This window comes from Aplidium turbinatum, chromosome 12, assembly GCF_918807975.1.
Source record: "Aplidium turbinatum chromosome 12, kaAplTurb1.1, whole genome shotgun sequence".
NCBI lineage: Eukaryota > Metazoa > Chordata > Ascidiacea > Aplousobranchia > Polyclinidae > Aplidium > Aplidium turbinatum.
Window position 1 is genome coordinate 17,154,953 of NC_137483.1, and position 23,378 is coordinate 17,178,330.

Here is a 23,378-nt window from a genome sequence, read left to right on the forward strand (position 1 = left end):
TTTTCTGTTGAACACTCCACCTGTCATTATTGATTGATTTTCCTACATTCTGAAAACTAAAGTCATTGCACAAACACAAATCCATTGTCTAACTCAAATATAATAGTGAAAAGTAGTTTTATATGACACTTTCATACGTTCAGCTTGTGATTTCTTGAACAAAACGCTGGCATTATACCGAAGCTCACGTACTGAAGAGTTTAAAAACCAATGTCGTAAAAATTTTACAGACAAACTGTTTCACACAAAAAAACATTATGCAAACACCTCACTCGTGTATGACGTCACAAAGCTTTAACAAGATATTTCAACATTAAAAAAAATGCATTGAGCGCTTGAAAAACCTGAGCTAACCAAATGGATAGCACTGTGTCTACGCCCCCTGTGCAATATCAGCAAAGCCACAGCTCCATGGCAAGCAGATCAGTATCCAAGGCTCTCAGTGACGTCACAAGTATCTTTGGGACTATTCAAAGGAGTCAGACGTTTTCACTCGGCTACAGCCAAAGACGGGTCCACGACAGGTAATATTTGAAATGGTCGGGTGTTTGTCGCCGCTGTTGCTATGCAACCACCGGTGACGCTGTTGTCAAGTGTACAAAAACAGTCTTGACCAACACCCGGATAAAAAAAATTCCTCATTTGAAGAGAGTGCACTCATAAAGACGCAGTTTACAAAAGATTATAAGGTTGTTGGATTGCTTTCGGGAGCAACTTCATATGATAAAATAAACAGAAAACGATTGGAAATGTTAAATGTGCCAGATGAGAATAGCTTACAAAACAAATTCGACTAGGCTTGACAGTTAAGCACATGAACCAAACTTGAGCTGCCTATATAATTAGGATAAAACCCAAACAAGATGTAAAATAAATGTAAATATGGACAGCTACTTTAGTTTGGCTAACTTCTCTGCCCTTGTGGGTGAAAGATCAAATTCCTTGTGTGGGTCATCCCGCCAACTGGAGCAAATCACAACAAAAAATTGATAGAAGATTCTCAAACAACGTTAGAAGCATTATGCCTCGTTTGTCTAGGTATAGCAAGCCGTCTATACATCGAAGCCATGTTCGCTTTGACTCTCCTACAAGACTAGATTATCTAGTAGGAGCGAGATGCTATTCCACATACACAAAAGGAAGAAAGGTAAGTTTCAAGAAAGCAAAATCCGTCATTTTACGTTGATTCAGTGTTTGCAGACAATGTTGAAATGGTGGATTTTGGAGTCTGGGAAGATTTTTTTCATTGTCTTCAACACGATGTCATTACAATATGTAATTTGATGTAAAATTGATGTCAATCAATCGCTTAAAATTCCTCCGTCACTAAAAACGACAATTTAATTAAAAAGATATAGTTTACATATTACTATTAGAATACACATCAAATGCAGTTACTCGTCTCTAAAACCCTTTACAGACTGTTTCACCTTTGGTGGGATCATTTTATTTAATAATTTTTTTTAATAATTAATACATTTTATTTAAATAAGAATCTTCTGATGATCCCAACAAACCCTCTGTCTACCGTGAGGTCCAATGGACACCAAAACATACTTCGCTTTGAGATTTCTAAGGACATGTAGCAGGTGCGATACTGATTTTTTTTCAAAAACAAGTATTTAAAATTTGGCCATTTGACCTCAACGGCAAAACTTGCATACTTTTTTCGGTAGACAGAGGGCTAACAGTGAAACAGTCTGTAAAGGGTTTTAGAGACTGGTAACTGCATTTGATGTAATTCGCTCTGCTTGGCATTGAGTAATTTTTTGTAGTATTAACACCATTTATTATTTTATTAGAATACACAAGTAGTTATTTTGGAAACATTAGCTTTATACAGCATCTGTAATTCCAGTATGCAGATTGCAGAAAAGAGGCATTTATCACTTTACTACACTACAATTGCCTCAACAAGTTTAGTCGCGGCATTTTATTCCCTTATACATCACGGCATAGCATGGATGACATGAGTATTCCGAAGTAAATTACTGAAACTGTAGCAAGCCTTTCAAAAAGTGATAAATTTGGTAGCATTGGACAAGTCGTGATGAAAAGCAGAAAGAAAACCGTAAGTTTTTAGTTATTTTCATTCATAGAAGCCACGAGATGATTATGAGCCAAGCAAATCTAATAGAGAGTGGTGGCGGCCATTTATCAGAGAAACTCCGGTCCCTGGCCATTACGAATGCAAGGACCACATTGGACGAATCAATTCTTCATCCATACCACTGCACAGTAGCTTTGTTGGTGAGAGAAATTTTCTTGTCGCACGAAATGATAGTATTGATTATAAACTTGAGATTACGTTTGGTTACATGACGTATAACTCTCTTACGCGCTTCAGGCTCTAGTAGAAAAATAAGGAGTGTTGCACAAAGCTGTCACATTACATTGTGACAACGAAGCAAAACGAAATTGCTATTAACAGTAGCCAACATAAATCTTTTTTGTGATATCTCCTTAAGTGTTTGAATACTGAGAAGTTTGGGTGTTCATCAGGACAATTATCGTTTCTAGCACTAGTTGCAACGTTCATCTGATGAAATTGAAAGTAAAAGCAACAATAAACAGGTTGGTGTATTGCTTCACTGACATTTCGCGCACCATGGCAATGCGCATCCTCAGAGCGAATAACATACTCAAGTGTTTAATCATTGATGAACAACTAACTTAAAATGTATACGTGCAGGAAGCTGCGAAGCATGCCAAGGTGGAGTTTGTATGCAAGTAGACAATGGTGATGTCACCTGCGCTTGTGTTTTGAAGGCGTGACAACCCAGGCAGTAAAATCCGTTACTTTTACATTGATTCAATGTGTGCACACGTTGAATCAATGTAAATGACGACTTTACTACTCGGGTATGCACTAAGGGCAGGTCCAGGACGACAAGGGGAGGCGGGGATGGTGCGCAAAGGTGAAATGTTGATCCCTGGACTCTACCACGTCAATAACTTCATTGATCTCATGGACCAGAAGAAAACGACGTACAGCTTTAACAACTCGGGAAGAAATGTAATTCCGGTTGGATTTAAGGTGGGATAGTGACCGGAAAAGAGCTGAAAGCAGTTAATACAACAATATATTTCTTGCAATTTTACATTCAAATTTAACAACTAGACCATAATGTTATTGAAAAGAAAACACATCCAAAATTACCCTCGAAAAACGTCAACTTCTCGTAAATAGGTTCATAAAGCATCATTTTGCATTCAGGATAAAGACTTAGACACCTCACCTACGCAATATAACGTGAAAAGAGAGCCTAAGCTTTCCCCGCAACCGACCCCCAGCAGCTCGTTCAGGTAACTCAATTCACTTCACAGCTAACAAAGTGCAAGAGCGATTGTGCGCTGCAAGTGTGTGGCAATGAATTTTATCTTCCACCAGTTTGTAAGATGATGTTACCAGAACAGCAAAACGGAGTATTATGTTCAAGGAAAATATTATGTTTTGTTCACTACTTTCTTTCGCAATGTTTAGCCGACAATATGCCACACTGTCTTAGCTTGTAATGAAGCAATTTCTCATACAAATTGGCCAATAGGAAACGTTCTCTTAGTTTGATCTAATTACAAATCGTTGTATGTATAATTGCATCACAACAAATATGGTTTCTGATGAATCATGTGTTGAACTTTTAGTGTCTCAAGGGTTCTTGGTATCTTAATTAACTTGTCTTCAAAATAGGAGAAAAATGTTCAATGTCGAGTTTTCCACGACAGACACACTCTATCAAAACGTAAGCAGACCGATAAACATTCTTTTTAATCCAGGAGCCAATCTGAGCGCTTTCCAAAAAGAATCTTTGAAATCACAGATGGCCCACCACCTGGTACATACAACCCTGCTGTGCCAGATACAAGATTGGCCATGTCTTCTTGCTTCCGGTCAGCCACGCCACGATTTAACGAAGAGCCCAACAGCCGCAAATCACTAGGACCGGGAATATATTCGCCGACGGCGGGACATCGACGAGTGAAACACGGCAGAGTGCAGTCAGCAAAAACGGTCCATGAGATGGGAAGAAAAAACGGAACCTTCTTTCCGATTGCTGTTACCGTTAGATGACAGCCTTGTGCCATAGATACAACTTTACCAATACACACTTTTTCAAATCATACAGTCTCGTTGTAATGTCGAAAGACATTAAACTAGCATCATATGAATAAAATGTGCAATGAAAAAATTCTGATTTCTGAATTTATATTTTTTATATTATATTTATAAACAAGCAATCTCTCATCGTGTCAGATCTCTTGAAACTTAGTTTGTAAACGTTGCATAAGCTTAAATAAAGGGAAAACATATCTTTGCTTATTAACTTTGGGTGCCCTGGTAATAACTTACATAGAATCTGAGTTGTGTGGGTCAGGTCTGGGGAGTTGTCGGTAAATTTTCGTTTAGCTGGCTTTTCGATCTTTTCAACGACTTCTGCAATAAAGATGACGACATCACATCAGCGCTGGTGAAACAAACATGGAAGCTTCTCGAAGGAAAGGTTTGTCAATATTTCTCAGGCAGTTGACATATTTCGACTGCCCAAACAGCAAGATTCGTTATTTTTACGTTGATTCGATGTCTGCACACGTTAAATCAATGTAAAAATTACGGATTTTGTTGTCTAGCTCGCGATACAACCCATGAGACCTACCTGGCTCCGGAGATTCATTCTCCTCATCACTGTCAGGATCACCAAGCACGGACGTTGTGGATGATGGGGGCAACGGAAGAGGCTTTTTAGGTCCATCCTTCCTCGTCTTGATTGAAAAGGAGATAGGTCCAGATGGCACTGGCAGTTTGAGTGTTTCATCCTACAAAAAATATTATGTTACTTTTACATAAAAAAATTACGTTGCAAAAAACATCAACGCAGTAGCAAATAGAATTAGTTAGAAAATGGAATGAGATACTAATTTTCTAATTCAATGTCTTCAATAGACTTTAGCGGACCATCCTTGTTTGGATAAGTAAAAAACTGGATCAAGACAAGACAAAAAACTCGTCGAAGGTCTGTCTCACTCACTGAACTTTAAAGTGGAAAGTTAAAAAAAAAGAATAAATTGCTATCGACTTATTAGACTTACTGTGTTATCACATAATAGACTTACTGTGTTATCAGGGTCAGGGCTTTGTTCGGCCGATGACTTGTTATCCTGGTCCATTACGTCTAGAAATGACGGCACAGTTACAGATACCAGTCATTTAGATAGCATAAATTGGCTTGACAGGTTTTGTTTCAAATAAACTGCTGCACAAAGTACTTATGTTGGTGGGGGAGGATAAGCCACCGGTTGTTCACTCCCAAATTGATGTCGTCCACACCAACAAAATGTATTTTAACCTGGAAATCTCATGGGATCAAAGAAAAATACAGTACTTACCTTCGGGTTTTGAAGGAGCAGCATCAACATCTGGTGGAGGAGGAGGAAAGAGCATGCGAATCCAGGACATCTTTCGGAATTGATAATAGGGATGAAGCTCGTGCCATGGGTTGAGAAATGAGTAGTTAGAATCTGCTTGGCAGATCAATGCTTTCTCACTGTCACTTCCCTCCATGGCAACTTTCCTTAAGAGAAATAAAATGATCGATTCAATGTTGCAAAGCGTAATATCAACGTGAAAGCAATGCCAAACCGACATTGAAAAAAGGCAAAAAAATCACCAGATGATGAAATTTATGCATGATTAGAGGCACGTCTTGTTAATTAATGTCTTACTTTGCAACTTCTTCCACAAGAGCTTGTAGATCTGGAGGTGGAGGCACGATGTGAACCTCTTCTTTCCAAGGTGCTTCTGCAAGCCCTATAGGAGCACTTTGAGATGAAAAATCAGACCCAGTATCAGTTGGATTTGGAATTATGGGAGGAAGGTTGGAAGAAAGTTTACTTTCCGAAACTCCTCCAGAAGATGGAAGAGAAGACATGTTCATGAAAGATGGCAACGGAGGAGGTTCAATGTTTTCAACATTTGATTTGACCTCAGAAGATCCTAGAACAAAATCCATAAAACTTTGAGTTATTCAAAGCGCATTATTTTGCTAACAAAATTAAATTACAACCAAGTTTCCTAGTGATAAAATCAATTGGAGAATTGACGATACACTGCTGGATTATTATGTTAATGACAATCTTGCGTACCGTGTTGCTGGGCATAGTAATTGTAGACAGCTTGTGCCATCTTTTGGTATTGCTTCATCGCATTCGCCTGCCTTCCTTTCTCAATGAGCTTAGCCAGAGGATGGTCGGGGTCGACTGTTCGCATTGCCTGAACAGAGAAATTAGTGAGAATGAAGTACAAAGCGTTCAAAGAGTAAAGCTGCGCTGATGAATTAAAGCTAAGCATCTGGATTTTGGAAACACCAAGATGAAGAATTAGAGAAGATACTTTCTCAGTGTGAGGATGAGCAACCAAAATAATTGTAAAAGTAAACCTTTGTTCTTTCTTGTTCTTCCTCTTTGCTCTTCTTATGAGAGGCGGCGAATAAGCTGGGATGCAAGTAACCACCTTCATTATCACTGGAATCTGAATCCTGTTAATGAATAACAGTCAAGTCAACTGAACACATATCTAACTTTATCAAAACAAGACTTCTGGAACGCAAAACGCTTTGGCTATCGAACCATGTTGGGGGAAAAATATCAAACAACTCCCTTACTTCTTCATCACCAGCATCAGGAGGTTGAAGAATTCCCGGAGTATATTTTCCGTCTTTTATCCGCTTCACCTGAAAGCAAGTGAAGATAATGCAAGTATTGCAGCATTGACTTTACATTCATCAAGTAGCATAGCTAAAGTTGTGACAATATATTTTTTCTATGTGAAGCTTCAACTGAAAAAATGAAAATGCAAGTATTACAATTTAAAGAGATTCAAAGCGATAAATTGGGATAACATCCAATCCATATCTATGATCGATAAAGCGTCGTTCACACTGTTGTGCCATGTCTCGTGCTGTTCTTTGAGACGTTCTCGCTCCAATGGTTTTCAGTGCGGCTGTTCACACTGCGCGGCTTGTGACGTGGTCGCTTGAGACGTTCTTTGTACGGTTGAGCGAGAATTGCAACGGAGCGATTTCGGCTCAAGTCACAAGCGAGAACGCGAGATTTGTAAACAAGGGTTGAAAGGCAAGCAGGACCTTTGTGAGTGCTGTGACATCACAAAAACTGCTTTAAATGAAAATTACTCCCATAAAAGGTTTTGACTTGAGATAGGAGGCAAAATATGTCATTTTATCTAACCTTCCTTGCAAGTGCAGTGCTTTTTTCGTGTCTGCCCTCCAGGTATACAAGCTGCATGATGAGGCTTAGAACTGCAGAGTGGAGAGATGAAATAGGCCTAGGCTTTTACTAATACAGAATCAAGTTAAGTGTAGGGTGACTAAGATTTCATATACATTTACATGGTAGAAGAAAAGCTACTTTGCAATTTTAAATTCTTCAGCAGGCTTTTTTAAACATGTAGGCTAATCATTAAAAACTATATACCGTACCGGCACTCCTAAGTTCTGTGACTGGTTGATTACGCTAGGCTAGTATCTACAATACATACTATGTCAGTGTCATCTTCTTTAAACTAGGCAACTAAACCTGCATCTACCAAAGCTGTGGAGACTACAATTGTAAAGCAAAACTTAACATGAGAAAACTGTATGATATGAAGAATGTGTTTTGTTATTTTGAAATGCATATAGGCTATATAAAACACTGGTAGTATACTGCATGTTTGAGTATATCAGTCAAGCGTGACGGTTTCCACTAGCAACACCCGCTTGTCAGGACCTGGAGCCTTGTCTGGTACATACAATGTAAACCTGCTTTCACAATGCTCAAAGCTCCGCTCAATACAAGGCACAGCACAAGCCTGTCAGTGTGAACAAGGCTTAAGTCTTTCAGGCTACAGTTTGCTGTAACTTCTATTCATTCAAATTGTCATTGAAACTTTACTGACAAATAAATGTACTGGTCATTGAATGTGGATTTTCAAAGCATGTATTTTCAACACATTGATTTATCATATAAAAGTTATAGCACAATAAGGAAAACATTACAAACAAATGGTTGTGAAAAATAATACCTACCACGTGTTTGTAATATGGGTTGAGATAATGACCAAATTGTAGAAATTGGAACTGGGAATTGTTTGCTTGTTTAGCTTTGAGCACAATCTCCATCTGGGCTCCTTGCTTGCTGACAAAATTGGCAGTTTTTTCAATGATGGCATGCATCTTCTCCGTTGCTGGCTGCAAAGCATCCCAGTTGACAGTCTACTCTACAGCATTAACTTTAGTTGCACAGAAGACTTGTCAGTGGTAACTCATATAATGCAAGCCATTACATACTCATAGCATACATTACATATCTGTCACAGCCACAAACTCAAAATAAACGAACAAAAACATCCGAATTAGCTACGGTATATTTTTTTATTTCAGTTTTTAGACCAAGCTTCTGATAATAACAACACATAAGGGCTGAGTAGTGAGTAATCACAGCAACTTAACCTTTACAAACCATTTATGTATCACTTGGTCGAAAAAACTTGTTTCAATCGTTCCTGTTAGTGTTACCATCAGCGTAACTTACAAATTGCATATATACCACTACCTATAAGAAAATTTGAACAACGCAGTGAAACATAACATATAAATAATGATGGAGTCATACAATTTCCATTTCTTTAGGAATCGCAAGGGAACTTGGAGCAATAAAAGGCTTTTGATCTTCTTCATTCGTAGTAGGCTCCGTTGGATCGTACTGCTCTCCTGCATCACCATCATATTGATACTTCACCTCTCCATAACTTCCGGATTGAGTAGAGTTCCCATCAATAGAAGCATGGAGTCTTTTTAGCTCCTCCTCTATAAAAGATAAAAGAAAAATAGTTGTTGTACAGCTGATGCAGCATCATTGAAAAGACTATACCCTCTACAATCTACATGAATCATTATTACATTTCAAATCTAATTAAGAGCTATCCTAAACTTTTGCAGCAATAAAAGTGGTTTTGACAAAAAGATCAGTAAAAACATTTTGTCACAAATTCAATTGTTCTGATGTCTTGCGCGCTCAGTCAAGCCCAGTTGTTGTGACCTATCATGGTCCTTTTTGCTTTATTATGTCATTTTATTTTGGCAATTCTGGTCAAAATTCGTTTTCTATGCGTTTTCAGCTGAGGCATGGCTTGTTGCTGGACATAGCTTACTTTCTCTCTTTTTGGTTGTTATGAATTAGAGTTGAGTAAATGAGTCAATTATTCTGCTGTAGTTAAGTAAGTATTATGCTGTTGTTTATCATGTCGTCTATCATAATTAGATAATTAATACTTTAGCTTGATTAAGTATTCGCCGGACCAGTAAGCCCAGCTTTGCAGTATTGTGAGACTGTAAGTAACTAGCCTACTGATTTTTATCAATTTACTTAGCTACGGTAACATAAGAGAACTGGTGTGTGCTATGTCTTTCTAACTGCCATTTCTTTTGTTTTTTATGCTCGTGATTCTATTTGAATAAGACTTGATTGATTCTGTAAACTGTAAATCATAAAGTGACTAAGGCTACACAAAAAGTGTTTCTTGCATAGCAGTCCACGCGAGTTTGCAATTCAGACAAATTTGTGACACATTTGTAAATATACGCCCCTTTATATTAAACTTTTAGAATGTTCCACCCTTATAATTATTGGGATCCCAGCAAGGTTCTTATTCAAATCGAACTTATTTTTATTCTATTTGAGTAGGAACCTTTCGAGAATCCAGATAAGGATGAAACAGATTGTTAGGTTTTAAGAAGAGAAACAACTATGTTTACTTTTTTTTTTCTGTTTGGTTGCGTTGCTTGGCATTGAACACTCCTTTTGTATTGTAAATAGTATTTATTGTAAACCCTTTGTCCAACATATTTATTGAAAATAATGCTTGCGTGGTATATTTGTTTGTTTTCACAAATGTGATAGTCAAAAGCAGAATAAATGCACTTTTCATTTTAATTCTTCAACTAAACAACTGAATGTTTATTATTTTTAATTTTCATTTTTCAACTAGAAGTAAAAATTATTTTTTCAATCACAAATTAATTAATGGCAAAAACTAATTAAAAATAAGTAATTGAACATCAAATAACCTTGACGGATATCTTCTTCCAGCTCTTCCACAAACAAAGAGCGATATCTTTCCTCATTCAAATGTTCCTCCAATTTGAATTCTTCCTCAGACAACTGCAAGTCATTGAAGTTCAACAAATGGTATGAGGAAAAAATGAACAGTTGCCGTCAGTCCGAACAAGCAAATCAAACGGGTATATGTAAATTAACAAAATTACATATTATGTGAAGTAATCTATGTGTCTTATTGAAAGCTGGAAATCACAAAGATTTCGGTTACCATTTCTGAAAAATCTAAACCTGTACACAGTAGTGTAGCAGTAGGCGCTAGGCAAGTGATACAACATATCAAGATAACCAGTAACACACTAAGCAGTCATTAGCCTAATATGTAAGCCAATTATTCGAGAAAATAAAATTGTTTATTTTACTCATGATTTATGGGTAATTCTATTTATAATCAAACACCCCTTGCAACCACTTGTCAGTTGGTAACAGATTTTGCTGATTTTTACACATTTTTATACATTTTAAAAAATATTGAGAAAAGCAAAAGAAATTGAAATATTTTCATTGGGAACCTAGATAGAACACTTTGAATTTTTGGCCACTAGTAGGATTTTGGGGAGGCGATCACAGACATTTTTAAATTTTGCGCCTTCATTTTTTGGGAATAACTTTTTATCTTGGGCGATTTTCACAATGAAAACATGCATTTTACCAATTCAAGACCCAAGGAATTAAATCCTATATTGGTTAAATTGCATGTTTTCATTTTGAAAATCGTTCAAGGTAAATAGTTATTGCCAAAAAATGAAAACATATCTGTGCTCACCGCCAAAATCCTACTAGTTGCCAAAATTCAAAGTGCTCTATCTCAATTAGAGATGTAAATGCAAAAAAAAACGAACCGTTTTTTTATAAAAAAACGTGTTTTTTTCAAAAAAAAAAACTTGGGCCAAAAAAACACTCGTTTTTTTGTTTTTTTTTATATTTTTCTGGAAAAGTTGCAAATTTTTTACAACTTGCAGCTTAGTTTCATTATAGGGCTCTTGAAATACATTAAACTAGTAAAAATGGTTTTATGGTTGTGCTGAAATTACTAATTGTTTGTGCTTGGCAGCAGCATATGCTTTTTGCATAGCCCTGCGTTGTGTCACTTTCTTCTTCAGTCTCAGGCAATCAGGCATGCTTGTGGCAGTAGACCTGACAAACATTGAATTAATGCAATTTGATACATGACATAATGTAGATGAGTTAATCTCTTTTTCCTTTTATGGAAGTTAGCCTATAATGTTAGTATACCAGGACTGGTTATTCTTGTACACACTCAATGGGTTGACAAAATTTTGGCAAAAACAAGACGGCAGTATTCAGAACACACATTACCTTGATTGTGGTAATTTACTAATGCAAGCTATTATTGACAATAGCTTGTTTAAACATGTTTTTTAACTGATAACTTAACAGCGATGTATATGCTTTATAAATGTTGAAACAGAAGTATTCCTTTCGTGTGTTGTAACTTGTAAGGTCTTAGACACTTTGTCATTGATGCTTCTTGCAGATCATTTGTGACGTAATGCAAGAGATCTTATCACTGATTTTTTAGCTATCAAAAGTAAGTTCATTTGTCAGAAAAGGTTTAGGTTAATGTTCCTTTCAAATGCCCACCACCCATGTTGACTATTGCTAGTAACTACCAACCTTGAATGAAGAAATTTTCCATTTAAAGTGGAGTTTTTCAGCACTGCTCAGTTCAGTGTTCACATAGTGAATAAATGCTTCATAATACTTTTCCTGACAAGTATAAAGTTTTTCCCATATTCCCGCAATGCAGGATATTACAAAACAAACATCAAAGATGAAAACTTATTTTATTTGGGAATTACACCTCCTACTTTTTGAGATAAAAAGAAATTGACCTCTTGAAATAAGAAGATTGACAAAAGACAAACAAAGGAAGCCATTCACATTCCAACAAGACAGTGCGCCATCCCACAGACCCACACGTCCAAGAAAACCCAGGAATGGTGTCAGAACCATTTTCCTCATTTCTAAAGCAAAAAAGTTCGGCCGCCCTCATCACCAGACCTGAATCCAGTGGACTTTTGTGTTTGGTCCATTTTGGAGGCAGATGCCTGTGCTTCATCCCATGACTCAGTTGAGGCGTTGAAGTGCTCTCTCAAAAAAGCATGGGGCAAAATACCCCAAGAAACCCTACGTAAAGCGGTAGGGAGTTTCAAAAGTAGACTTGAGCGTGTTATTCATGCCAGAGGGGGACATATTCAATAAAACTTTGTACGATTGTTAGTTACTGTCTTGGCAATACACCGTTAAAATATTTCACAATTTTATGCACTCAGAAATATCAAAATGGCCCGTTTCGGTGAGTCCAATCTCTTAACAGGAGATTTTTTCAATTTTTTTTTTTAAATTATCAGGTACCGTAGCCTAATTATCATTGTCGTTTTAGGGTTAGGGGTTTGGGGTTATGGTTAAGGGTTAGAGGTTAGGAACTCACCGAATCGGACTCACCGAATCGGACTCACCGAATAGTAGCAGACCCTAGAAATATTACACTTCAAAGCAGTCCAAGGACTTTGTCCGCACCCTGTATGTAACCAGCAAATGCAAAAAACAAAAAGTATTCTTCAACACAATATAAATTATATATCTTGCCTGATGCGTTCTGTTCCATGAATTTTCATCGAAATCTGATAGATTGTGAAGAGATGCTCGACAGTCATATCTGTTAGCCAACATACGCCAAGTTTTTTAAAGGCAAACGCAAACGAGAAAAATGCATTTTAAAACACAAAAAAAAATACACGAATTAGATGGTTAGGAGTTGGGACAATATAAGCCTGGCACCAATCACAGCAGCATCGCTAGCCACAAAGATGAGATAATGAACCCATGTGCTTCAAATAGATGACTTTTACACAAGCAAATCTAAAGATACGTCAACCCCTTGTACGCATAAAAAAATAAAAAACAATGCTGGAAAATAAACAACATTGCAAGATGTTTACCACTGAAAACAAATATATAATACAGACGAAATCGGTTAATCGAATCACCTATTTGCCAGACGTTTTGATACGATTATACGATTGATTCGTTTAACCAATTTACTAAAAAAAGGTTTATTGTGAATGGGCGTAATTGTTGAGAGGATGTCTGTGCTGACTAGGCTGCAACGCACATTACAACTGATACTTTCTACAACTGTTTACAATTCTGGTTAAACTTTAAAGAGTTTCCTAGTTCTGTGTTTCATACCGATACCACTACGCTGTATGTCCCAGCCAGCAAAACTGGTCCTTTTTACATTGATTTATCGTCTGCAGACGTTGAAACAATGTAAAAAAGATCAGCTTTGCTGACTGGGAGAGCATGTACGATCAAAGCATTTTTCTGCAAACTGCAGCAATCGGACTGCAAATCGGCAATCTTTCATATCACCGATCTCTGTGACGTCACAACGCGAACTTCGACGTTGAAGTTTTTGATTCAAGCGGGCTATTTTTAGCTCAGTACCAGCTGTGTAGTTTTGAGTATGGAACGTGGCCTACGAAAATTGTGGTATGGTAGAAAAACACGGCTCACACTCATTGTTTGTTTTGGAATCGCAAAGGTTATTTTGTCAAGTCTTTTGCGCTGTCTGGTAAACTAATTAATTTGCAATGTTCTTCAACTGCACAAGTGAAATTACGCACTGCATTTCACAACAGTAGGTTACATTGTTTCAGCAATTTAAAAAAAATTCTCCAAAGTTTTCTGGTTTAAACTTTTAGACATGCTTTCCAACACTTCTCTCTCAAGCCGAAATAATTTGTCCATGTCCTTTCCTTGGAAGACCAGTCGCTGACAGATGACAGCAAAAGCATTTAAACTTCTTTATTGGGAAGTGTGATTACAGTATTCCTTTTGTGTGCTCTTCTGTTTTAATGAAGCCCAGCTGTGCGAAAATTGGTTCTTTGTAGTGCGATGTCTAGCACATAAGATTATGGCCTGGGATTACAGACACTTGCCTTTGTTTCGATTGCATGCGTCTGTCTCGCCTTTGCTTCATTTCGCCTTTGAACATTGCAGACAATTATGCAAAGCAAAAAAGTGACATTCTCTTTACGCTAACGGGTACAATTATACGATTAAATGAATGAAGTAGGCAAACTAGAAGCAAATCCTGATGCTTTTATCCGACTTATTCTTTTAAGCGGTATACGCTTAACCGATGTTTTTACTTAACATTTGATTGGATTTGGTTTGGGATTTCAGGTTTTGATTCAAATAAACGATTGATACGTTTAAGCAGTATACTATTAACCGATTTCGTCTGTATATGTATATTGACTGAGGTTGAAATGCGAAAATATAATTCTATTTTTAATACAAAACAAAAAATCAACAAAAGTGTATAGGCCTATGTTGACTCGTTGAGAGGTTGCCCATAGATAGAAAAATAGATTGATTAAAGATAGGTAAATGACACTTCATTGCAGCCACTTTAGCATTTGCGAGATTGGCAATTTTCGTCTGGCATTGCACAATTTAGTGTTAAACTTTAAGTATTCCGAGAGAAGTGGAAGTTTTGATTGGATATGACAGAATAGTAGTCTCTATTTTATTAATGGACATCGGACAGGTAATGTGTGTGATCGGTATATTCCCATTAATAAATCTAAAACCTGGTGTGCCATTGCAACCAACTGTTCGTTCAATACAATAAACTTGACACCAAAATGGTCACTTCTTAAATATCCAAATGAATATAGAGGTGTAAAACTACTAGAGCATGGAATGAAAATTGTGGAGCAAATACTAGAAAAGAGGTTGAGAACATTGGTGAAATTAAATGATATGCAGTTTGGATTTATGCCAGGAAAAGGTACAGTGGATGCTCTGTTTATATTGAGAAGAATGCAGGAGGAATACCGAGAGAAGCAGAGAAAACTATATATGTGTTTCGTCGACTTAGAAAAGGCATTTGACAGAGTACCAAGGAAAGTGATGGTGTGGGCAATGAGGAAAAGAGGTATACCGGAGGTATTAGTGAGAGCTGTGATGTCTATGTATGAGGATGCAAGAACAAAAGTGAGAGTTGGATCAAATTATTCAAACGAGTTTTTTGTGAAGGTTGGTGTACACCAAGGATCAGTTTTGTCACCTCTGATATTTGCTATTGTGGTTGACGTTGTAACTGAAGGAGTGAGGGAGGGCTTATTGAGTGAAATTTTGTATGCAGACGACCTGGTCTTGACAAGTAATAGTATGGAGGGACTGGAGAGAAAGTTTGAGAAATGGAAAGAAGCATTTGAAACCAAGGGTATGAAGGTGAATCTTGAAAAAACAAAAGTGATGGTGAGTGGAGCAGAAGGAACAGTTGTTGAGAACAAAGTAGATCCCTGTGGAATATGTGGCAAGAGAGTGATGAGAAATTCAATGCAATGCAAGGAATGTGGAAAGTGGGTACATGCAAGATGTGCTAATGTCAAGAGAGCCGCAACAAGACTGGCGAAGTGTTTTGTTTGTGGGAAATGCAGTAAAGGAAGGAATGAAGTGGAAGGCCATGATGATGAGTTCTGCCATGGCATCGAAACAGTGACAGACTTCTGTTATCTGGGTGATCGGATAAATGGAAGTGGTGGATGTGAAACAGCGGTGACAACAAGGGCAAGATTGGGCTGGGCAAAGTTCAGGGAATGTGGGGAAATGTTGCATGGCAGAAAATTTTCACTAAGGATGAAAGGAATTAAGTATATCGGAGCTGTGTGCGGCCTGCAATGCTATATGGTAGCAAGACATGGGTATTGAGAGAGAGTGAACTGGCAATCCTGAGAAGAACGGAAAGGTCAATGGTGAGAGCAATGTGTGGGGTGAAAACGAGAAGGGAAGAAAGGACTGAAGAATTGTTGGATATGCTAGAGATGAGAGAGACCATAGACCAACTGGCAAGGGCAAATGGAGTAAGATGGTATGGACAATGGACATGTGATAAGGAGGGAGGAAGGAAGTTTTCTTAGAAAGGCACTAGATCTAAAGGTGGATGGGAAGAGGAAACGCGGTCGTCCAAGAAGAACGTGGAAACAACAAGTGAAGGATAAATTAAAAAAATTCGGACTGAAGGAGGAAGATGCAAGGGACAGAGTGAAATGGAGAAAAGGGATTAAAACAATTGCTGCACGGAAACAATCGGCCACCCCCACTAGTGGGGAACAAACCGACGATGGATTATGATGATGATGATGAATAAACACCAAAATGGTTCCATGCCAAAATACTGTAAGTACATTGTCACAGAGAAAACTTCACATTCGCAAATGCCAAAGTGACAACACTGAAGTGTTGTGTTTATTGGACAGTGGACACCTGTTCCGGAATGGGCAATTTACCTGAAGTACTGTTTACTTTGGTTACCTACATGCAGAAGCAGTGTTATGTCAAATTACAGTATCACTTGTATGAATGCATTCCGAAGCACCACAGTTTTTCATCCTTCACTAGTCAATGTTATTTGCAGGAGACGAATAAGAGTAATCCAGTTACTTACATTCCAGATCATTATACATACATACATATTATTATTTTTTGTATGTTTTGAGAACCACCTGACGATCCCAAATAAAGCAGTCATTATCTTTACTTTGATTCGTTCTGCTTCTTTTTTGCTTGGCATTGAGAACTCATTTTTGTAGTGTTATTTATTGTATTTTATTGTATATATATAATATGTATATAATTATTTATTGCACACATTTGTATTTACATAATTTTTCATAAGGATTGTCAATTTACAAACCCAAGCCAGAAAATCTTGGATCTCGTTGAATGTATCATTATTTATGCTTGGCAAAATACTTACATGATAAGCTAACTTCACCTGTATGTATAACTTGCTGCATCACGCCTGGTTCAATCTCTAATTAGAGATCAAGCTTAGTTAAAATGGCAATGATTTCATCACTGATAGTGATACGACGAGAGTTGTAGAATCAACACTGATACTACCTTAGCACAAACTACATCAATAAGTTGAAGAATACCCAAAACTGACTGATTAAATTATTCCTCATGGACTGACAATGAACATCAAAGGAAATAAACCGTTTTTTTATCTTTTGTTTATTCTTAATTCCTGGAGGCCTTTCTGGTCTACCATCCATTTTGATGACTGGTAACAGCTTCTCAGTGTAAGTAGAGATCTAGAGTTCATGGTACTTAAATTTTGTATAGAGATATTAATCTTTTTCAGGTTCAGCTCATAAAAGTACTACTTGATCTGGTAAGTCACCAGAGAGTAAGCTTGTTAGTACAATCTACCGTACATTTATATCTAACAGCATTTAACACAATAAGTTTCAGTTAAATTTTTCACACATGTTTTACTTCCTCAAAACTAAATGATTTTGATCAGAATTTTAAAACAGGGGAGCAAAATGGCCAAAATGTTGGTGCACATGACAATTATACAGCACGCTACAACAAGGGTTCGGTGGTACTATGTAGGCCTAATTTGTTTTTTTATAAGATATTTTATTGGTATATATAACTATTATAAAACAGTTACATTGTACGTTTGATTATTTTTTATAAAAGAGCTGCATCGCAAACATACATATTCTTGTTGACACAATACCTTGAGTGCTTATGCAATGAGCAACTGCCTTTTTATCTTTTTATCACTGGTAGAGTAACTTCTTCAATAGAGCATAAAATAACAATGAGTTGTTTCACAAAGTAAGCTATTGCAAAATTAAACAAATTATAAAATACTTAACTTACACATAACAACGTATCATAACTAAAATATAAGCATTAAGCAACTACAGTACCAATAATTATGTCAAGACATTTTCAAACTTTTCATCTGATTGCCCTTTCTTGCCATTTCCAGCTTAATTCTTTTAGTTACACTAACTTTATCATCAGGTTGGTTTTATATGATATTAACACTTTCAAAAAACTCATTCAGTTGCTATCAAGAGTCTAAGACACCAGTGTAAGAAGTAAAAACCAATGCAATAATACAGATTAACACTAATAAATGAAAAAACAATGTAGTACTCACCACCAACTACTTCAGTTCACAACATTTCTTCAACCAAGTTTATGGTACCAACCGATTCGGGACATCGTTTCAAGAAGAAAGAGTTTTGATCAAAAATACAATAAAACCAAAGCGACAATGTAAAAACATTTTACAAAACCATATACGGTACATACCTGTCTATCAATAAATTTAATGAAAAATCTTCATTCCATGCTATCAGATGCTTGTTTCTTGCTATTGCAGATGACTGTTCATTTGGAGGAAATAGTTTGGAAGCATAACCAAATACTAAAAGGTCATCCGTTTGTTTCTCTTGGGGTCGATCTCTGCGATTGTTCCATGTACGAGACACATTCTATCATATAAAATAAGGTTATTCACAGTTTGCTGCATGCTCGAGTAACGCGAGCCCTGGTTCAACATTTGAAAAGGCGTTGGTTCAACACAACAATTCTGTTCATTATTTGAATTCATTATATTCCAATACTTAAGAACCTTCTGATGATCCCAATAAGGGTGCAACAGCCTGTTAAGGTTTTTAGTGAACAACCACTATTGACATTATTTTATGGCTGAATGGCTTACGACCATGATGCAACTTAACATCACTTTAAAAGTTTTTGCACCAACAGATGAAAGCATGACATCAAAATGTCTTTGTATTTCAGCACAACACATTACAATATCAAACCATTGAATTTTTTTTATTTGGGCAGTTACGCACCTTAACTATGGAGTGATTAGCATTATCTGTAACAGGTGGCTTCTGAAATAAATGAGCCCTTGATGGGTGAATAAAGACTTTTTGGGACTGTTGACTTCTTTCCATGGTGATTGCAGATGGCTGAACCTGTTACTACAGGTAACTATCCGCCTTGTTCTCACCTAAATAACATAACCAGGTTTAATTGCCGTCAATAAAAACTTTTTTTTTACTTTGAGAAACATGCAATTTTGTTGAATACGGTATGTTTAACATTTTGGTCAACTAATATTATATTATTGATTGAATGCAAAGATACAAAAAGCTTGGTCATTTAAAGCTTGGCAATTTTAAAGAAGACCAAAAAAAATCTGGAAATAAACTAATTAGGCTATACAAGCCACACATAAAAACTAAGAAATAAATCTGCTCTTGCATACTTCAGCATTCTAACCATTGTCTATCCATTAATTATCTATTCTTATATAACACAGGCAATTTTTTCGGTCTCATAGATTTTCAGCCGCCGTTATCTGACACAACCATTTTTCGATTTTGTAATAAGATAGGAAGTTTAACATGTAGATGACTCTTCAAACAAGTTACTTTCTGATTGAAGGTATCAATCATGGGTTAATTTTCTCAAGCTTCTTGATTACAATTATTACACTTGAATTTTCAATGGCACCAAACTCTTAAGCTACCGGTAGTTCACCACACAGTGAAAAAATTTCAAACCACAAATTGAGATTGAACAAAATCACTTCGAGCTGAACTATTATTAAAAAGCTGTTATCTTTACTCAATGAACTACACTAATTAAAAAATTAGCGAAAGATTTTTCAGTATTCTTAAAACATGCCGCAATCTAAACTCCTGTTTAAGCCTTACTCTTTTTTCCTTAACACTCATAAACATCACAACACACTTTAACAAACTAGGCTAAACCATTGCAGCAAAAAAAAAAATATTTTAATACGTATAGGATACAGTAAACTGCAGAAATGTCGTCTTGTGTCACTGGAATCAATTTTAATAGATGGAAGCGATTTGTTTGGACCCTTAAACTTGAAGGGGCAAAAATATAGACGATTCAAAATTAAAACTGCATACCGTGCTTTTAAAACCCAAACACTAAGACCTGTCATGACTACTAATTGAAAGAAATTATATCAAGATCGAACCACACCGAATCACTATCAATCACCACACGCATACAGAGGATTTTCGCAACCACAGTCACATCCCTGACTCACTCAGTCACAAAGTCTCACAACTCAGAAAGTCAAAAGACTCCAAACCACAAACTACACTCTGCAATACCAAGTAGTCAAGTACCGTAGCCTACAGTACCACCTTTCAACCATAAGACATCGTAAACTGGTAACTTGAAGTGTTGCCAGATGACCTTATGTGTAAATTTAGAATTTCTGCAACTTCAGCAAAACCAACCTTTGTTGGTTTGGTTAACATTACTAGTTTGTAATATTACAGACTAGTAATATAGAGACTGTAGTAAGGTTTCGAATTTTTATCCTCAGATTGACAAAGCTTTGATAGGTTATTCCTATTAGTTTCACATATTTGTACAAGCTTTTAACGCACGGCCGATTACCGAGACTGACTGATTTAAAATCTGTGAATCTGGGGTTTTAAAAGGATAGACCCTCGGCCCCAGACGCTCACACGACGACAACGACTGAGTGAAATTTTCCAAATTTGAAGTGTTGTTGCCGAGGAATTGTTCCATCCACAGGCCAACAAAAAAGATAAAAAAAAATTGTGTCTGCAATGTAAGATGTGATTTTAAATAGGCTATATTGAGGTTGCTGATTTCAAAAATCACATCAGATTTTACCCATCACATCCGGTTTTTGAGATTTGTGCACGAAATTTTTTTCCAATAATATTAGCTTTTAGCCGAATTTTCTCTTAGCCTACTGTTAACGTTTTATAAAGATCTTATGAGCCAATAGTGTTTGAAAATTTGTCACGGACGTGAACGTTTAGTGTTAGCAGATAAACTTTGAAGAATAGACCTTTTGCATAACAAACCAACAGAGCGTGACGTTGGAGTCGTGAACGACTAGCCGCTGTTTGCAATGCTGTGCAATACTGCAATAAGGTTAGTGGCGTAGTTTGCAGGCGAATAAATTATTTAACTTTTGCTTAAGCTGTTGTTTTGTGGTCTTTACAGGCGTGTATCAGTGTTTTAGTAGCCTATAATTTTCCAGAAAATAAAACTCTTTTGAGTTGTAAACTTAGGCTATAGAAGTGTTAACCTTCGACCAGTTGTGAAGAAAGGGGCGTTCTTCCCGGCTATCAGCACAAGGCTGAGCACTCACTAGTACAGCGAGCAGCTGCGATTCGCCAACCATAACGGTGTAGCTTCCACGCTAGCCATTCAGACCATCCAATCAACAATATGTTTCTCGGCAGCCGATTTGTAGCAAGAATTGACAGAATTGAATTGTATTGAAAGCGATCTTGCCCGGCAAAGATGGGAAGAATTTCCTGTATTATACAGCTTTAAAAGCTAAGCATGCAAATCAAAATGTTGATGCAGAACTTGATGACGATGCTACTTTCAAAATATCTCAAAATGATACAGGAGCACTGCATCTAGGCTACATAGACTAGCGGTGGAAGATGATCTTTTGTTGGTGTTGATGAAACTTCGCCTGGGTTTGTTTTATATAGACTTAGGCTCAAGGTTTGGTATTAGAACTGCATTCGTACTGTACAACGTATTTTTCATCTCATGTATTTGAATTGAATTTGAATGCATCTCATGTATATAAGGTTGATTAGTTTGAACATATTCCGTCATCGTGATATTATCATAGCAGCCATGAAGCCAGACTTCAAAAAGGACTACTCAAACACCATGATCATCATCGACTACACTGAAGGACGTCTCGAAACACCATCCTCACTTCACCGTCAGTCGCAAACGTACTCGAACTATAAAAGTACGAACACTGCAAAGGCATTAGATTAGTGGGAGTTGATCCAAGAAATGGGGGTATTATGTTTGTATCTCAGTTGTACACTGGTAAAGTGGTAATGTGAGTGACAAAGAAATATGTCAGAGGAGTGGATTTTTCACCTTTTGAAGCAGAAAATAGCTGCTAATGAACTGCACTTCAATGATGCTGTTATAGCCGAAAAAGGATTTTTTATAGAAAAAGATTTAGCCTAGCCTACATGGTATTGGTCTACATTTGAATATCTCACCGTTCCTAGGTAAGCCTCAAATGAGTGAAGACGAAGTGTTGAATACACGAATATTGCACGCCATCGAATTCATGTAGAGAGCGGGCCATAAAAAAATTCGTCAATTTCACATCTTCGACAGGAAAATACCAGTGATAGCAGTAACTATGCTTGGCATCACCAATAAAGTGTGGTTGGTTTGTTGCATATGTTATTGTTCCAGACAATTGTTCACCTAATCAAACGTCATATAAAAACCGTTCAGGTCTACTGAATCTTAGCGTATTACGTCATGGAATTTTTCCTAAAAATGAGCCAAAATTGCACCATCGTTCGTAAGACTTGTGTCAAACCTGTTTAAACATTTAAAAAAATAAAAAAACAACTGAACTGAACTGAAACATGAAACATGGCATCACCACCTTTGAACACCTGTTTGAATTGCGTGACAATGTCTTTGACTATTACGTCACAGTACTGCGTACGTGAGTTTGAGATATTGATATCTATTCTGATCATTCGTAAAATTGCTGCTTGAAGTTAGTCGCAAATTTAACTGTTTCGCTTAGTGCTGCTAGCTGGACAAAATTTCCGTCTTTTATCCAAGTAATCTGTTCTGTAGTGACAAGTTTTAGTGGTGTACGGCGTTGCATTCCATTTTCGACAGCCAGGTGGCTAATTTTACAGAAATACAATTTTGAATAGACGTTTCAAAGGAGTGTTTCTTTTTCGGTCATTACATGCAGACGAACGGATTCGGGAATCTTATGTTACAATTTTCCCACGAAGAGATTATGGTTTACCGCTGTGACCAGTTATGCAGAATGAAAATAAAATGTTGCAAGACAAGGTACCACTAACGTGATCCACAATTCCCGGTCAAAACGAACACGCTCCACAATGGCCGTCCTAAATTGCCTTTCCTAGTCTGTTAGCCAACACTATGATTAAAACGAACAAGAACTGAAGTGTACCGATAACCTACATTAATTCATAAACACAGAAAATTTACTTTCACCTCCCAGCGACCTCACGCTTGCTTGCAATAACAAGAAACGTCTTCATAAACCGTAGAAAACAAGCGATTCTTAACCCTCGGACTCCGCGTAATTCAAACGTCACGCTCTGGTGATTTTAACTGTGCAAAAAGTCTATTGGGTTCAAGTTACCAGACTTCAATAAAATTTTTAAAAAACTAAAAAAGGTCTTGAAATACCTCAATGTTTTCATTAATATTATGTTTGTACCTCTTGTGTAGACTTTAGACTTTATCGTGATGAATTTAGACTTTATCGCAGACCT

The 23,378-nt window shown here is 36.9% G+C and overlaps 2 protein-coding genes across 2 annotated transcripts in view; one reads left to right on the top strand and one right to left on the bottom strand.

Annotated features, from left to right (window-relative positions):
* Nucleotides 1-19,320, bottom strand: part of LOC145780880 (uncharacterized) — a 29,863-nt gene extending 10,543 nt beyond the window's left edge. The window contains exons 1-14 of the mRNA XM_082592531.1: nucleotides 18,882-19,320; nucleotides 18,331-18,512; nucleotides 12,784-12,853; nucleotides 10,122-10,215; nucleotides 8,668-8,861; nucleotides 8,082-8,243; nucleotides 6,660-6,728; nucleotides 6,435-6,533; nucleotides 6,142-6,268; nucleotides 5,722-5,992; nucleotides 5,386-5,570; nucleotides 5,113-5,171; nucleotides 4,656-4,815; nucleotides 4,352-4,435 (exon numbers count right to left, since the gene is read on the bottom strand). Of these exons, the coding sequence (XP_082448657.1) occupies nucleotides 4,352-4,435; nucleotides 4,656-4,815; nucleotides 5,113-5,171; nucleotides 5,386-5,570; nucleotides 5,722-5,992; nucleotides 6,142-6,268; nucleotides 6,435-6,533; nucleotides 6,660-6,728; nucleotides 8,082-8,243; nucleotides 8,668-8,861; nucleotides 10,122-10,215; nucleotides 12,784-12,853; nucleotides 18,331-18,512; nucleotides 18,882-18,986 (1,861 nt within the window). The 5' untranslated portion in view covers nucleotides 18,987-19,320. The remainder of the gene's footprint in view (nucleotides 1-4,351; nucleotides 4,436-4,655; nucleotides 4,816-5,112; nucleotides 5,172-5,385; nucleotides 5,571-5,721; nucleotides 5,993-6,141; nucleotides 6,269-6,434; nucleotides 6,534-6,659; nucleotides 6,729-8,081; nucleotides 8,244-8,667; nucleotides 8,862-10,121; nucleotides 10,216-12,783; nucleotides 12,854-18,330; nucleotides 18,513-18,881) is intronic.
* Nucleotides 358-4,117, top strand: LOC145780884 (protein STPG4-like). The gene is made up of 6 exons (XM_082592537.1): nucleotides 358-524; nucleotides 1,039-1,147; nucleotides 2,100-2,250; nucleotides 2,880-3,037; nucleotides 3,218-3,306; nucleotides 3,778-4,117. Exons 1-6 carry the CDS (start codon nucleotides 358-360, stop codon nucleotides 4,070-4,072), a joined length of 969 nt encoding a protein of 322 aa, XP_082448663.1. The 3' UTR covers nucleotides 4,073-4,117.
* Nucleotides 19,321-23,378: the final 4,058 nt, after the last annotated feature.